This window comes from Pan paniscus, chromosome 19 (assembly GCF_029289425.2).
Source record: "Pan paniscus chromosome 19, NHGRI_mPanPan1-v2.0_pri, whole genome shotgun sequence".
In the NCBI taxonomy this organism is placed as follows: Eukaryota; Metazoa; Chordata; class Mammalia; order Primates; family Hominidae; genus Pan; species Pan paniscus.
In genome coordinates this window covers 77,653,486-77,669,048 of record NC_073268.2, presented here as the reverse complement: position 1 = coordinate 77,669,048, position 15,563 = coordinate 77,653,486, and the positions used below count along the sequence as shown (strand labels likewise).

General features: G+C 55.8%; 1 protein-coding gene across 2 annotated transcripts in view; it reads right to left on the bottom strand.

Annotated features, from left to right (window-relative positions):
• TBX4 (T-box transcription factor 4) overlaps positions 1–15,563 on the bottom strand; it is a 32,715-nt gene that overhangs the window by 14,960 nt on the left and 2,192 nt on the right. For both annotated transcript variants that reach the window (XM_034942639.4, XM_008967149.6), the window contains 4 exons: positions 13,502–13,690; positions 12,548–12,642; positions 4,194–4,313; positions 2,481–2,628 (listed from right to left, as the gene is read on the bottom strand). In XM_034942639.4, the coding sequence (XP_034798530.2) occupies positions 2,481–2,628; positions 4,194–4,313; positions 12,548–12,642; positions 13,502–13,687 (549 nt within the window). In that variant the 5' untranslated portion in view covers positions 13,688–13,690. Of the gene's footprint in view, positions 1–2,480; positions 2,629–4,193; positions 4,314–12,547; positions 12,643–13,501; positions 13,691–15,563 lie in introns of those variants that run through there.

Here is a 15,563-nt window from a genome sequence, read left to right as displayed (position 1 = left end):
CCACAGCCACTCTCATGAGCTCTCAACTTGCCCTTTCGCGAGGAGAGAGCCCACCCTTTGGGGCAGGAGTTGGGGGTGAGGGCTGCCAATAGGAGGCAGCTGCTCAAGCTCCTGGGATACCGTGAGGATCCCCAAGAAAAGTCCAAGCCCATGTGGCTGGAGAAAGTCCCTTGAGGCCTGGAAGCTTTCAGGGCAAGCTGAAAACGTAGAAGTGGTTGTGCAGAAGGAAGGGCAATTCCCAATACAACGTGGCTTTTCCCCAGCCTCTTGCACTGAGAAGCCAAGAAGGGTGACTCCTTCATCCTTCAATGGGAGCTCACCACTCCCACGGGCACGGGCCAAGAGGCAGAAGAAAATCAATGTCCAAATGGGTTGCTGTGCCCTGATATGTCTCTCCACAGCCCTTGTCTGAATGGCCAGAGGCTGCTCCCTCTTCAAGGGTTCTCTAAATAGGTGAAGATACCACAGCGAGAGCCCTGGGTACAGAAAGGCAGTGGAGAAGCCCAGAGACACTGGACCTGGAAGCAGAAGGCCTGGGTCTGAGACGGTACCTGGGCCCTGCCACACCCACAGGGCTGTTGTAGCCAATAAACTGCAAGTACTGGGTAAGTGTGGGGATGAAGGGAGAAGGAAGATGCTCTGCGTCCCACTCATCCAGGGAAAAAGCTGAGTTCCTGTGGGTAGTATCCCTATCATCAAGGCAAGGGAAGCCCCAGGCAGGCATGGCAGATGTAGCCAGGGGCACCCCCAGCATCACAAGCCCATCAAGCAGCCTCACTGGCCCTGACTTCTATGCAGTTTATCACAAACCACTCACAGACCCAGGGAGAGCTACTGAAGAGGTTAGCCAGGCTGTGAAAAGCTACTGCTGGGCTGTGAAGGCCAGAGCGCTCTCTCCCACTTCCTAAAGAAGGCGCAGCTTTCCAGCCCTTAACTCCCTCTGCTCTCACTTTCTAGAGGTCAGGGAAGCAGAGGTGTCCTCTGAGACATCCCTGCAGCTGGCAGCCCTGACAACAAGCTGGCTCATCCAAAATCCTCTCCAGGTTTGGATCTCTAGGGACAAATGGCCACCCAAAGATGCAGCTCCCCACAAGCTCTGTATTCGCCCCCCATGGGGTCTGTGTGTGTGTGCAGTCGTGGGCCAGGTTCCCTAGCCTCCCCACACAGAGACCCTCCCTACCCTTTGAGGCTGGTGCCACAGCCTGGCCAAGCATAGGAAGTTGGGTAGGAGTTGACTGGGAACAAAGTCTTGACCAGGATGGTGCCCAGGGAGACCCAGGAAGCCCCTCTGCCTCTCAGCTGAAATGCCTTGGGGCTCGGGGAGGTGGGAACTTGGCTGATCCTCCCCATTGGGAATCTGCCTGCCCTGTATGGGAAACCCAGTAAAGGGACTCACAAACCAGATAAGATAAGTCAGGAGTTGACTGCATTAATTAAACATTCTCCTAGCTGCTTGTTTATAGCTCACCAATGACTCAGAAGCGAACTGAATAGATTCTGAGAAATTAAAACTAGAAGCTCAATGCCAGTTACATACGCATCAATCAGAAAAGAAGCATGGCTGGAGTTTTCCATAGGAACTATGCTTCAGAGCTGGGACGTAAAAGCGGGACATACCTGCACATCTCGTAACCCCAACAGCCACACCTGCATCTCAAAGCCTCCACTGCCCCTGCCCTGCACTTCCCCAGAAACCACGGGCAGTCTCGAGGGGAGGGGCCTGTGCCCTGGCAGATAGTACCAGGTCCCCAGACTTCTGTTTGCCACACCCTTGAGCTAAAAATTTCCACATAAAAATCTCTTTTTTGTGGACTTTCCAGGGCCAGATGGGGAAAGAATGAGCTTGGGCTGCCTGGATGGGGCGTCAGCAGCATCCCTGGGGCTTCAGAATCTCTTCTGTAAGGACCAGGCCAAATCCAGCAGGAGCTAACATGTGAGCCAGAGCAAGGTCTTTTCTCCCAGAAGCAGGCGGCTGTCAGGCCAGGCAGAGGGTACACACCAAAGAGGGGCTTTGGAACATATCCGTGACTCTTGCTGGAAAAGGCTTACCCCTCTTGTGTTATGTTCCAGCAAGGCAAGATTTTGGGGAACTGAAGCTGAGATCTGACCCGTCACCTTTATCATCATAGCTGCCATTTATTTAGCCCCTCCTACGTGCAAAGTGCTTCTTGTATACCCTCTCATTTAAGTCTCACAACCATGAAAGGTACATGTGGTCATCTCCATTTTCTAGACAAGGAAAGTGAGGCTCAAAAAGGCTGAGACAATTGTCCAGAGTTACCCAGCCAGTAAGTGGCCGGGAAGGAAGTCCAGCTCTCTGCAGGCCTCAGAGGCTTGAGCTCCTTCCCTAAACTGGTCAGTGAGCGCCAAAGCCTGGAGCTGGATCCCGGAGTGGATTCTCCCTATCCCCATCCTGGCCTGTCCCACCCCTAAAACTGCCCCAGACTTGCCTCCTGGGGCCAGGCAGCCCCCATGCTTACATGGCCAAAGGGGTCCAGGTGGTTGTTTGTCAGCTTCAGCTTCTGGAAGGAGACCAGCTGCCGCATCCAGTGGGCTCCTGTGGCAGGAGAATCCGGGTGGACATACAGCCTTCCTGGCATGGCTGGCTCAGCCTTCCCTGCCACCATCCTGCCAACAGAGCAGATAAGAGCAGGTGATTACTCCAGGGGCTGGTGAGGCCAGATTCCCCGTCCCCTCTTGGAGCAAACCTCCATTGACCAGAGAAAAAAATAGCTGCTGGTCCCACCACATTGTCAAATTAGTACTTCAAGGGTAGGAGTGTGAGGTTCAGAGGAGAGAATGCTGAGGAGGAGAGAGCAGTTCTGAATCTCCTTAATTTTACTGCAGTAGAGAAGAAAAGGGAAGTTACAGGGAAATGGGATCATTTAATTGAAGGACTGGGGCTAATCACAAAGATATTGTGAGGAGATTTAGGCACTTCTATGTATATTTACACTTATGATTTAAAATTTTTTTTTTAAGAGACAGGTTCTCACTCTGTCACCCATGCTAGTGGTATGATCATAGCTCCCTGCAGCCTCCAATTCCTGGGCTCAAGCAATCCTTCTGCCTCAGCCTCCCAAGTAGCTGTGACTACAGGCATGCACCTCCATGCCCAGTTAACTTTTTACATTTTTTACAGAGACAAGGATCTTACTATATTACCCAGGCTGGTCTCAAACTCCTGACCTTCAAGTCATCCTCCTGCCTCTGCCTCCAGAGTAGCTGGGATTACAGACATGAGCCGCTACACCTGGTATGATTATGATTGTCACATGTTATAAATTATATTATTTAGAGGGAGCTTCTCAGAGGACCTAGACAACTCTCAAAAGGCTTGTCCCCAAAACAATGGTAAGAAATTAATTGGTAGCTCTCCCCGCAGCCAGAGCCTGCTCTGAGTTCTAGCCCAGAGAGGGAGAAGAAACAGAAACATGGCCCTTGCCAGGACGTGGCCACCAAATCCTGCCTGCTCGGCCCAATCTCTCCAGCTCTGTAGCTCACTTGCCATGGAGCCCAGTGTCCTGGCTGGCTGCTCGCTCCCGGAGCGCTGTTCCGAGCTCCCAGGCAGTCAGGGACTAAGGAGTTGGCCTCATGAAAGGTAGCCCAGCGTTTATTTACCTGGCCCCTTTTGGTTTTGTCCCTTTACCTCTCTATGTCTCCCAGCCCCTTGCCAAAGGGTCCCATCCACCAACCCCCTGGTGGAGCCTCACTTCGTCTGGATGGCTGGAGGGGCCTGAAGCCAAGGAGAACATGGAGAAACAGGAGAGTGCCCCCAACAGCAGGTAATGGCTTGCTCTCAAAGTCCCCAAGAGAACTGCTCCCATCTTCCCCACAGTGAAGCACTGAGAGTCTAAATCTGGCCAGTGTTAATGATTTGTCTGTCACCTGACAGCATAGTCACCAAGTCCTGACTACCCATGGCCATAAGGAGAGTACAGACCCTTGCGATCCACCAAACTCCCAAACACGCAGCTGGTTTTCAGCCCAACCCCAGCCCCACCTGAAGCAGGCATGCAGACATTCGCTGACCACCTCAGCCTCCGCACAGCCAGTTCCAGGCAGTGGACTCCAGCCTGCAGACCTGGGCAGTCACTCAGGTAGCTAAGAAATCCCCCGGACAAAACACTAGGTGGGGGCGTGGCAAGTGGGCAGTTGAGGGAAGGTGGGTGATGCGGTCAGGGTCCACTTACCATTTGTTGTCACAGAACTTGTAGCGATGGTCATCGGCAGGGACAATGTCAATCAGCAGGATGTACTTGGTCTTGGGGTTCATGCCTGTGACTTTTACCTTATAGCTGGGGAACATCCTCCTGGGGGAGCCGAGGGGTGAGGCAGAGCGTGTGGACAGAGCACCAGGAGAGATGGAACAGAGTGAGCAAGGGGGCAGAAGGCCGCTAACAGATGCTGCCCTTTTGGCCAGCAATCCTGGCATTGGTCACAGCTGTGTGACCTGCACAACTCACTTCCCCCTCTGCCCGAGCTGCACAGTGAAAAGGTGGCACTGGCTGCTGTCTCTGAGCCCCTGCAGCTATCAGTCTGTGTCTAGGAGGAGAGTTTACACCATTTCCCAAATTCACTTATCCCCTCCCCCATAATCCCCTAAGACTTGGGGCTAGTGCCCATGAGCAGCTGAAGCACAGAGACCCCAGTCAGGATTGTGGGAGCAGATTCTGACGCCAACCTTGCTGCCTTAATTTCCCTCCTGTCCTTTGCCAGCCCACACACAACTGAAGTTCTGGGGTGCAGTTATAGGGGGCCGGAAACCCCCATCAGCTGCTTCCATAAATAATGAGCTGCCTCCTCTGGGTCATGCCTCTGTGGAAATCCTTAGGCCTAAAACCAGCTTGCAGGAAAACAGGAGACTGCTGTCCAAAACCCTGCTAGGTTTGGGTTCTTCCAGTGTGTCTATCGGGGGTATTTCTCCCTGTGAACACCTCACCTGGACCTGTGCACCCTGAGTATCAGGGGAAAGTCGGTCCAGGAGCCTCATGGATAAGAGAGGGCATGGATTCTGAAACCACCTGCCATGGTCACAGCCTGGACCCCACTGATAAGCCTTAGGCAACTTGCTTGAACCTCTCTGTGCCTTGGTTTCCTTATCTCTAAAATGAGGATAACATTACCACCTATCTCATAGATTGCTGCGTGAATTACCACGGACCCCTGCTGCACTCCTCCCTCAGCAAAGTAAATGGAGAAGTGGTATGACCTACTTCTGTGAAAATGGATTCACCAAAACCCAGAAAGTTTGTCATTTCCTGCTGCCCATGCTGAGGCTGTCAAGGGCCCTGAGGTTCGAGGCACATTCTAGAGGGGGCTTCCGCACACCCCTCAGCACATACGCACACACAACAGCACAGCGCATACACAAACGCTCTGGGCACAGCTCCCTCCCCTAGTCACTAGGTCCCTGACTTCACCAGAGGGAAGAACGGAACTTCCCACGATCCTCCTCAGACTCCATCCCCCACCCCAGCTGATCTTCCACAAAGGTGTTCCCCAAGAGAAACAGGATCCAAACCTAGCTGAAGACACAGTGAAGACACTAAGCCCCACTGAGCTGTGCCACTGCCCGGCTGGTCCACTCTGGGACAACCATCAGGTGATTCTCTGCCTCTCACTAACCCAAGACAGTACGGGACCCTGGAGAAGCTGTCCAAGATGCCACAAACAGCTGATCAGAGGCCCCTATTTTGTCACCGGGGCACCAGCTTACCTGGACAGAACAGGGCTTCCAGAAAGGATCAAGGCCTCTATAAGCTGGCAGGCCCTAAGCCCAGGCCAGGACCCCGACCGAGGTGGAGGGTTCACTTCCTTGCCAGCCCACGCCCCACCCAGCCCCGCCTGTGCCCCTCTCTTGCTGGAGGAGAGGCCTGTGCAAGCACTGCAGGGCGGGGACGTGGGGACGTGGGGATGTGGGGTGTGTGTGCCCAGGCGCATGTGAGCGGTGTGCAAGTGCGCATGTGTGGATGTGTGCGTGCCTGGAGGGAGGAGGGAAGTTCTAGCTGCAAGTCTAGGGACTTATAAACCTTGTGGAAGAATTTGTCTCAGATGTCAATTGAAAGCATTTTCAAATATCCACCCCACCCCCTCTCCAGGAATGGGGGAAGTGAGGGGCTCAGGAACCCAACCCTGCCTCTTGCTTACCAGCCCCTCTATGGGGCCTGGGGGCGCAGCTGGATCTTGCACCACCCTTTCCCGGCCCTGCCTCTCTCCTGGTGGGCCAACAGCTGAAGCAGGGAGGGCAGCAGCTGCCTCACCTCCCCCTTCCCTGGGGTAAGGCCAAGAATCCTGCCCCCTGCAGGCCACCATTTTGTAACTGCCACAGAAACAGCCACAAAATGGGGCAGCCCTGGCCATACTTGGGCTGGCCTGGCACCGGGGGCCTGCACTCAGCTTGTTTCCTGTCATCATTCCAGGTGGCAACAGCAGAGGGCAGCCATGGCTTCCCTCCAGGGCCAGTGTCCACATAGGGGGCCAGGAGCGAACAGCTCACTGCCACTTTGGCACGCGTCATAGCCTAGGCTGAGAGAAGGCTAAGGGGCCCTGGCCTTCCCCTCTCCTTCTCCCTGCTGGGCTTCATTTCCACAGCCCAGGAGGCCAGGCTGACACTGACTAAGTGCTTTCTGGAAGGCCTTTGAGGAGCCTGTTCTCTGCAGCCCCAGCTGGTGTCTTGGGACCTGGCCCCTGCTGGAAGCTGATCATAGGCCAGATTCCTGACTGATAAGGAGATGTGGGCATCGGCACAGGGAAGGGGAGTACCTCCCAGCCTCGCCTCCCCTGCCCACCAGTTCCCCTCTACCTAAGGCAGCAGCGCTCAGAAGCCGAGGGACAGGGACGTAGGATGTCTGGTCTGAATGGGGAGTTCAAAAGCCCTCTGCTGTGGCCTGAACTGCCTCAGGGAGTTCCATTGCCTTCAATGCAACAGATGTCTAGGTCTTGGCAGGGTCTAGTTGGGGGACTGCTGAGCCATGCAGAACCCACTCTGGGGTGGGGTGGGGGGCCCTAAGCACTACCGTTTCCCTGCCTAGGTGGCTCCAGAAGGAGGAAGGGTCCACCCAGCGTTGGGAAAGGGCTGCCTGTGAAAGTGAGGCCCCCTCTGTCCCCTCCATTGGCTTCCTTCCCAGGTCGAGGGGAGAATTCAAGGCCCCTTGGGCATCTGCCCTTGGGTTCTTGAAGGAACTAAAGTTGGTGCCTAGACGCCTGACTTGGGGGTGTTCCCCAGCGTGGCATGCCTCAGGCGACAGAGGCCAGGCTGGGTTTGGGAGCTGTGACTTCCTGTGAGCTCTGCCTCTCTAATGAAAGGTTTGAAATGATGGAGTGAGATGTAAATTGGTTCCGTGATTTATGACATAGAATGTACCTGAAAACCAACACCCTACGGTGGAAAGCAACGCCTCCCTGTTTGTGTGTTGGGGTGGGGGAGGTGACCAAGAAGGAAGACACTGCGTGTGCCGCCTGTGTCCACGCAGGCCCTGCCACCAGCGCTGGCGGTGAAGCCCGCCTGCCACCGCCCTGGCGGTGAAGCAGAGCCTGACTCTGCGCTCTACCTCTGGGTCCGCCCCAGCAAGCCCCCTCCTTGCGCGCTCCCCCGCTCCCCTCCCTGCACCCTCTCCTTATGCCCCCTACCCTCTCCCTGCTCCCATCCCGTCCTCCTGTCCCTCCCTCTTCCCAGCCCCTCGGCACGCTTTCCACGTGCCCCGCACCTTCTCTCCGCGCCCCAAGCGCCCTCTCCATGCTCCCCCAGTTCCCCTCGCGCCGTCGGGCTCCCGCGCCCCCAGACAGATGGGGGCTCCCCCCTCCTCCCCACGGCACACGCGGAAACGGCTCCGCCAGGGGAATAAACAAGCCGCCTGCTCGCCGGCCCGGGAGGAGATGAAAGCCCGGGGCTTCTCCTCTGATCATGAAACAGGCTCTGAAAGGGTGCGGAGCTGGAGCCTTTATCTATTCATACTCGGAAATGGCTTTAGAATGAACTGCTAAGATAAGCTTCCTCGGACGTTTCTCGGTGTTGGAGGCGCGCGGGGCGCGGGGCAAGGGTTTGGGGCTTTTTTTATTCTGGCAACAAACCCGTAACTGCGAACTCACTGCTGAGGGAACACGCAAGTTCTAGGTGCGCTGCGAGAGCCGCGGGAGCTCCCCGGCCAAAGCGGTGGCCAAATTCAAGGCCCCTACTCTCAGCCCCTTTCCTGGGGAAAGGGACAGAGACTAGGGGATACCCCTAGATTCTCTCCACCTGGAGGGTCCCCCAAGCCCCAACCCCACTGCAGCCCCGACTTTCTCGGAGGTTCCTGGGGACTCCAGGAACAGCTACACGGATCCTCCCTTAATGTAGGGGAACACCAGCCAGAAGGGGTCAGAAGTCTAGAGAGCGGTTTCAAAGGTGGGGATGGCTCTGACTGGGCAGGCACACAAGAAGGATTCTGGGGCGGTGGTGGTGATAATCTATTTCTTTATCTGGATGAAGGTTACACGAGTGTGTTTATTTTGTGCAAGTCTGTAAAGCTGCACCCTTAAGACCTGTGGACTCTTCTGTAGGAATGTTCCACTTCAATACATTTAGGTTAAAAATTATATATGTGTGTACACATACACAGGCGCCTTGGAGCTCAGAGTCTGAAAAGAACCCTACAGCAGTGAAACGGCAGGGGTCCCCTTAAAACCCTTTGTTTCTCCAACCCTGATGTCCGTGGGGGCTTTTCAGGAGGAGTCCTGGGTGTGCGGGGAAGAGGCCAGGGCCCAGCATCCAAGGCTGGGGTTAGGAGTGGGGCTGCTGGTGCCACCTACACTGAGACCAAGCCTTTTGTAGCCAAGTGAGTTCTGATTTTGAAGATAATAAATCGATTTCCACGTTTCACACACATACATAGAGGCATACACACACATACATAGAGGCATACACACACAGTTTTCTAATTCACCCAAAGCATATTTAAGAAATCTTTTCCCTGAGGGAGGGGCAGGGGTGAGAGTGTGTGGAATGGATGTTGTTTTGGAAGATCAGTTGCTTCTCTTAGATTTTTTTTAAAGGCACTTCCTTCTGATAGACTTTTGCTTTCAGAAAATACTTTAAAAAGAGATCAAAGCACTCTCTCCCCAACCCACTTTCCCAGTGTCTTCAACCCTTACTTCTCTTATCATCCACGCCACTGGGCTCTGACGCTCTGTATACAGAGTGAGGGCAATTGGCTTTGAAGCCCCGGATTAAGCCGGGCCAAATCCTTGCCTCAGAATAACAAACAATACAGGTTCAACAGGAGTTCTCATCGGTAGTTCATTTTTCAAACGCAAATTCACTGTCACTAACACAAGCAACATTGAACTCAACAGGCTATGAAGGCTGATAGTGGAGATTTATCTGGTGGCAAAACCATGACCTAGGAGTAGGGCAGTGAGACAGTTAGGCAATTTTCATTTTGGGGAGGTTTATATTTAAATTTTTTTGTGGAGCTCACTTTTATCTATGTTTGGGAGAAAATGCAGTTTCTCACATGTATCAAGCTTGGCAGGGATGTGGGGAGGCCAAGAGAGGGATCTGCTGTCTGCAGCTATCAGCATGAACCCTCTGGACACAGAGACCCAAGAGACTGAGACGGGCTGCGGAGGGCTGTGGCCCCCATTTCACACCTGACATGGAGGTTGCTGAGTATTCAGAAACTGGTGGCTCCCACTGTGGTTGGCATTTTATCCACCAGGCCAAATTGTTTGGCAGTTCAAAGTCACTATCCAGTGAAAGGGATTCTTCTCTCTGTCAACCTTCAAGACTCTCAAGGACCCAAAGGGCTAAGGTAGGAAGGAAACTTGTGATCTGAGAACTCAACCTGGCTTGAGAACATTCTGGCTCCCCTTTTCCAGGGCCTGCTCCTGCCCAGCCAGATGGCAGTTATCATGTCCCTAATCAGCCAGGGTCTCTAGGGCAGAGCCACAATCCACACTGAATAGGACCCCGTAAAAAAGCAATCAAGGGAACTTATCAAAGTAGGGGCTGTGTTCTGGGGGTGGGGTGTCTCATCTGTTTTCCTGTGTGGACCTGGTAACTGCCTAACTTCCCTTCTCTAGGGTTTGGTTTATGTTCTCTTGGTTCTCCTCCAGCTCTAGCCATCTAGGAAGCTATGATTCCAGGTTTAGCAGCAAGGCCCAGACTGACAAATGGAATTGTACCAAGAAGGGTTCCAGTAGAGGCACACAGAATTTGGGGAGCAGGGAGAGGCACTGGACAGGATGTTGAAGAACCACAGCCTGAGTAACGTAGATCAGAGCAATACAGTGGTTGCTGAAGGAGGGGGGCAGCTATGAAGGAGGAAATGGGGTCTGTGAGGGGTGAGGGGTTGGGGGCATGAAACTAGTGATTTTCTTAAGAACCAGACCCAGTGCAAGGATAACTTTCTGCCAGAGAAGTGAAAGGCTGTGATGGATCCATAATTGGCCAGCATCATCACAGCCATTTTAGAAATATTATCATAATTCCCTAAGGTCCATCTCTAAGCCTCAACTAGGATCAAGCACAAACATCTGCCTGAAGCTGGCCACCTATGGAAGTATGTGTATAAGTGTATGTGTTGGGAGAGGGAGGAGGAGGACCCATGCAGATGCAGGAAACACTACTGAGGAAAACAAACAAACAAAAATGCCTTTTGTTTAAAATGCCAAAGGCCAGACATGCCCAGAGAACATGCTGGCCAGTTATTTTCAAGAGACAAGGTTATTTCTGCTGCCTAAAAATGGAAGTTCTGAACCTTTCTCTTTCTTACCTTCTTTCCACACTAGCAGGCACAAGAAATAGCCCCATTCCCCTTTGCACTTGATCAAGTGGATTATCCATTTACCAACCATCATCCACGTGATTCCCTGGTTTGAGTTTCACAGTGATAGAAAAGGAAGGGACAGCAGATAGGTCTACGGTCACCATTTCCCTGACACCACTGAGCTACAAGGAGACTGTGACTTGCCCAAGTACACTCAGCCAGAAAGAGGCAGGGCTTGTGACACCTGGCTTCCACTGTCCTCAATGCCTGCTCCATGTCGCACCCTCTGCCAGCCCCTTCATGTGTCTTCCTTCCCTATCTCCATCCCCAAAATACAGCAAGCTCAAGCCCTAAACTAAACCTACTTTCTCTCCTGATAGAGGCCCTGAGTGGTGATGCCACCTCCCTGGCTAAGGCCTGAGGGTGGCCAAGTGCCCAGACCTCCACCCTCAACAAAATAAAGGAAACTTTATAAGGCCTGCCAGTGAGCAGAGAGGAAGGACCACAGCACCCCATACGCTGCACACAGCAAACCAGCCGGCTTTTTGTTTCCTTTGAATAGTCTATCATTCGCTAAGTGGTTCAGCAGAGCTGAGTTCTCTAAAAAGTAGAAGAAAATACTGAGTGGGACGCCAGACACTTCTCTAATTATTGCTAATATTATTCGCTAGCACTTCTTGTGTGCTTGCATGTGACAGGAACTTGGTGCTTTACATACAATGTATGAGGCAAGACCTGTTCTTTTACAGATGGAGTGGGGAGGGAGCAGAGACCATTAAGTACCTTGTCTGAGGTTGCACAGATGAAAGTAGCTGAGTTGGAACTGGATCCCTCACCCACCATGGTCTGACTCCAAATTCCTGGCACTTGAGCCTTCATCATCTTATTCCTTCAAAATCCCAATTATGAGACACATCCAGGCAAAGGGACATTTTCACACCTAATCTGTCCTCAGGGACCGAAATCAAGTGTGTGTATGTGGAGAGGATAGAGTGGGTGGGGAGGGAGTTCCTGAACCTGAACTTGCCAGCGTCTCTGTCTACAGCAATCCACCTTCACCTGATAACCGTTCTCCTCCACACTCCTGCCCCCACCCCACCAGCCCCAGCGAATCTCTCACTCACCCCCACCCCCGCCGTGAGTCTTCCTCCTCTCATCCTCTCCTCCCTGTTCTCTCCCACAGACACCAGCGCATTTTAAAGATGTTTCCACTTTATAAATCATCCTTTTCTGGCAGCCACCGAGAGCCGCTCCCCCAACAACACACACGGAGCCCAACGTAGTGCTTTCCCCTTGGCCAGAGATGGGGATGGAAACAGAAGAGCGGCGCCCCTGGGATGAAAAACTTGGGGTTCGAGTCACTCACGAAAATGTATGAAAACTGAACAGCATAGTCTATTTCCCTCTCCCCATCTGCTGAGAGGCATCTCTGGGTCTCCAATCAATGCATTCCTGAGAAACCTCCTCAGGTCCTCAAAGAGAGGAGGGCAAAGCAGCCCCCCAGGGGGCCAAAAGTGCTGGAGCTGGGACTTTTGAGCGTCGCGATCCCTGTTTGGATTCATTTGCATAGCGCTGCCCCTCCCCTCGGTCTTTCCCGCAAGGCCCGCGCGGCTGCGGTGGCCCCCTGCGGGCTTTGGCGGCCCAGTCCCAAGCTGCGAAGGGAGGTGGCACTGACGCCCGAGGAGGCAGAGAGGCCTCCCACAGGCCACCAGGCCGGGGCCGAGAGGACTTCTAAGGGACCTCCCTGGCCCCCCTTGCTCCCCACCGCCATCCCCGGAAGTAAATCTCCCAGCGCTGACCTGCCAGCCTTAGTGATGATCATCTCGGTGCCCGCCTCGTGGAACTTCTTCCAGAGCTCCTTCTCATGCAGCCCCACCTTGATGTTCTCGATGGTCTGGGGATGGGAGGGAGAGAAACTTGTGTCTGCCAGGCCCAGGGCTCCACGCGGAGCCTGAGGAAAGAAGAACCAGACCCGAAGAGCTGTGCGGAACCCTGCCCGCCCGGAGCCCATGGCTCCAGATTTCGTTTCACAGAACGATTTTGAACTATTCGTGAATATAAAAGAATTAATCGGTGGCTAAAACTTCCTCCTTTAAAGCTGCACCTACGGAGGAACCCTCAGAGGACACACATAGTGGCCAGCGCAGGTTAGACGACACTCCTGCTCACTCATGAACATTTCTGTGGCGGGCCATCGCCACAGGCTCCCGGGGCAGACACAGACAGGGAGAGGCGCACGCACCCTCGGCCAGGCGTGCGCCTGCAGATAGTGCACACAGATCCCCAGGCGGCATCCCGTGCGCTGTGATAGTCCGATTATCACTGTGAAGCCCTCGGCGACGTCCCAGAGGCCTCGGAGCCCCGCAGCGGCTCCCGTGTGCACCGGCGGGGTGGCCTCCTCCTGCCCCCCGCCGTTCGGTCCCAGGCCCTCTACGGGTTGTTGGAGCTGGACACTTGGTCCAGGCTCGCTCAGATGCTACGGGGGTCTCCCTCTCTCTTACCGCCCTCTCCTCTATCTCTAGCTCTAGCTCTTGCTTGTCCCAGAGTAGCCCCGAGGGCTCAAAGTGGAGAAGGACCCAAAAGGCAGAGAAAGCGAGCCATGTCCAGTGGAGAACGAACAGGCAGACCGTCCTGAATGCAGCCAGGTCCTCCTGAAAGCGAGTCCTGCCGACAATCGGACGGAAAGACGGACACAGGCGGCCCCGCAGACAGACCGACGCCCGACTTCTACCCGACGGCTGGCGCAGCCCTACCTGCTCCGCGGCGGCGGCGGCGACGACGTCGGCCCCGGGTCCCGGGGGGCTGCCTAGCGCGGCTCCGCTGAGGCCCGGCGCTGCCAGCGCGGGCTCGGGGACGTTGGCTGCGCTGGCCTCGCCGAGCGCTGGGCCCGGGGCCCGGAAGGCCTCCTCGCTCTCGGACAGGCCCTTATCCTGCAGCATCTCCTGCGGGCACAGCACACAACGAGTCACTCGCCCAGGTCCACACTCGCCAGAGGACCCCTGGCCCTCTCCAGCCGATTCCGGGACTTCGTGCGGGGCGCGGAGGCAGCCCTGGAGCACGTGGACCCCGCCCCCTCCTGAGCTGGAGGAGGGAACCCGCAAGGAAGGCAGGTCCCTCGCCTCCTCCCTTCAGGCTGTGGACCTGGGAGGGTCTGCGGCAGTTCAATGTCTGCCTGCCCCTGGGTGTGGGGTTCTGTGATGAGTAGGTCTAGGGGAGGGACCGCCCTCTCGGCATTGCCACAGCTGCACCCCGAGTCCCTCACTCCTACTGAGCTCCGGCGGAGCCTGAGGCCTGGGTCTTCTCGGCTGTTCCCCAATAACTGGGGTCCCGGCCTCTCTGTGGGCCCAGGACAGCCAGGACACTTCCTGGCCATGCAGGAAAGGAGAGCCAGGCTGGAGGGCAGGGCCCAGGCTCCTGCAGCTCCACACCTGTGTGCAGAGAGGGCCTCAGGACCTCAGGCCCAGCTCACCCATCTGCCCTCACCCAACCCCTCAGACAGCACTGAGGTAGAGACTTCCTGAACCAAAGGCTTTCACTCCAACACACTCCCCGTCCACACACATCCTCTTCCCGTTCTGGCACAGACATCCTCACACCCAAACACAGCCCCTCACACAGCATCCCACCAGCCTGAGCAGCCACACTCTCCTGGGTGACTGATCCAGGCTCTGCCCTCAGCCCAGGCCTCCCCTACCTGGTGCTCGAGTTCGAACCTACAGGCTCACTCAGGCACACTTTAGCGCCACAGGGCTCTGCTTTGGGCCTAAAGACCCACACCCTTCCCAGTGAAGGACCAGGCCAGCAGGCTGGGCCCATTCACAGGAACCGCTTAGCCCTGCCCGGCACAGCTACATTTCTTCGGCTGTCTTGGCTGATTCCCTCGCCTACTCAGGTGCCTGCTCCCTGCCCGAAGCAGGTCCTGGGGCGTCGGGATGAGAGCACAGCCTGAGAGGCCAGCCTGCCCGCATCCCTTAAGGGTGTGCCCCGCTTGCTCCGCTTCCCCTTTCCACCTCCCTGCTCTTCCCCATTCTGCTGGACCTGGGCGCTCCAGCGGGGCTTTCTGTAGGTCTGACGGCCCCTCTTGAGGCGGAATGCCCCGCCTTTCTCTTCCTACCTTCTTCCCGCTCTCCCCGGGCCCTCCCGGAGCATCCCCGGGCTCAGGCCTCTCGCCCATCTTGTTCAGAGGCCTCCTCATCCCGGGCTTAGACTTCGACTCCCAGGACCTCGCAAAGTAAACAAGCCAAGTGCAACCCAGGAGATAAAAAGGGGCCGGGGCCAGTCTGGGTTGGGAAAAACCCATAAAGATAAGGTTGACAGGCGGACCAGTCTTCGGCCACAGCCTGCAGGGAGTGAGACTGGCTGGACATGGCCAGCGCCAGCACCCGCCTCGGGCCACGTGCGAACGCGGGCCGAGCCTCGGAAACCTAGGAGTCCCCACACAGGGGGCCGCTGCGCCAGTAGGGTAGCTGCCCGCTCCGGCCAGCGCACTGGGTCCAACTATATCTAGGGCCCCGGCGGGATCGGCTCCAGCGACCAAGCGATCCGCTGGTCCCAGATGTGGCGGCCTGCGGGGTCGCAAGGAGGGGCCGTCTCGCGCTTGGCCCGCATGGCCATGGGGTCCTCTGCTGGGCTCTTGTCACACCCGGAGCCGTGCAGCGGAGCCCTGCGGCTCGCGCCCTGCGCTCTCAGTCCTACGCGCTCAGCCCTGCCCTGTGAGGAGCTGGTTCACCGCCCGCGTCCACTGACGCCGGTCCCGCAGCTCGGACTGGGGACGAGGCCTGCTCAGTGCTCTCCCTCCCGGGCTCAGGGTTTGCC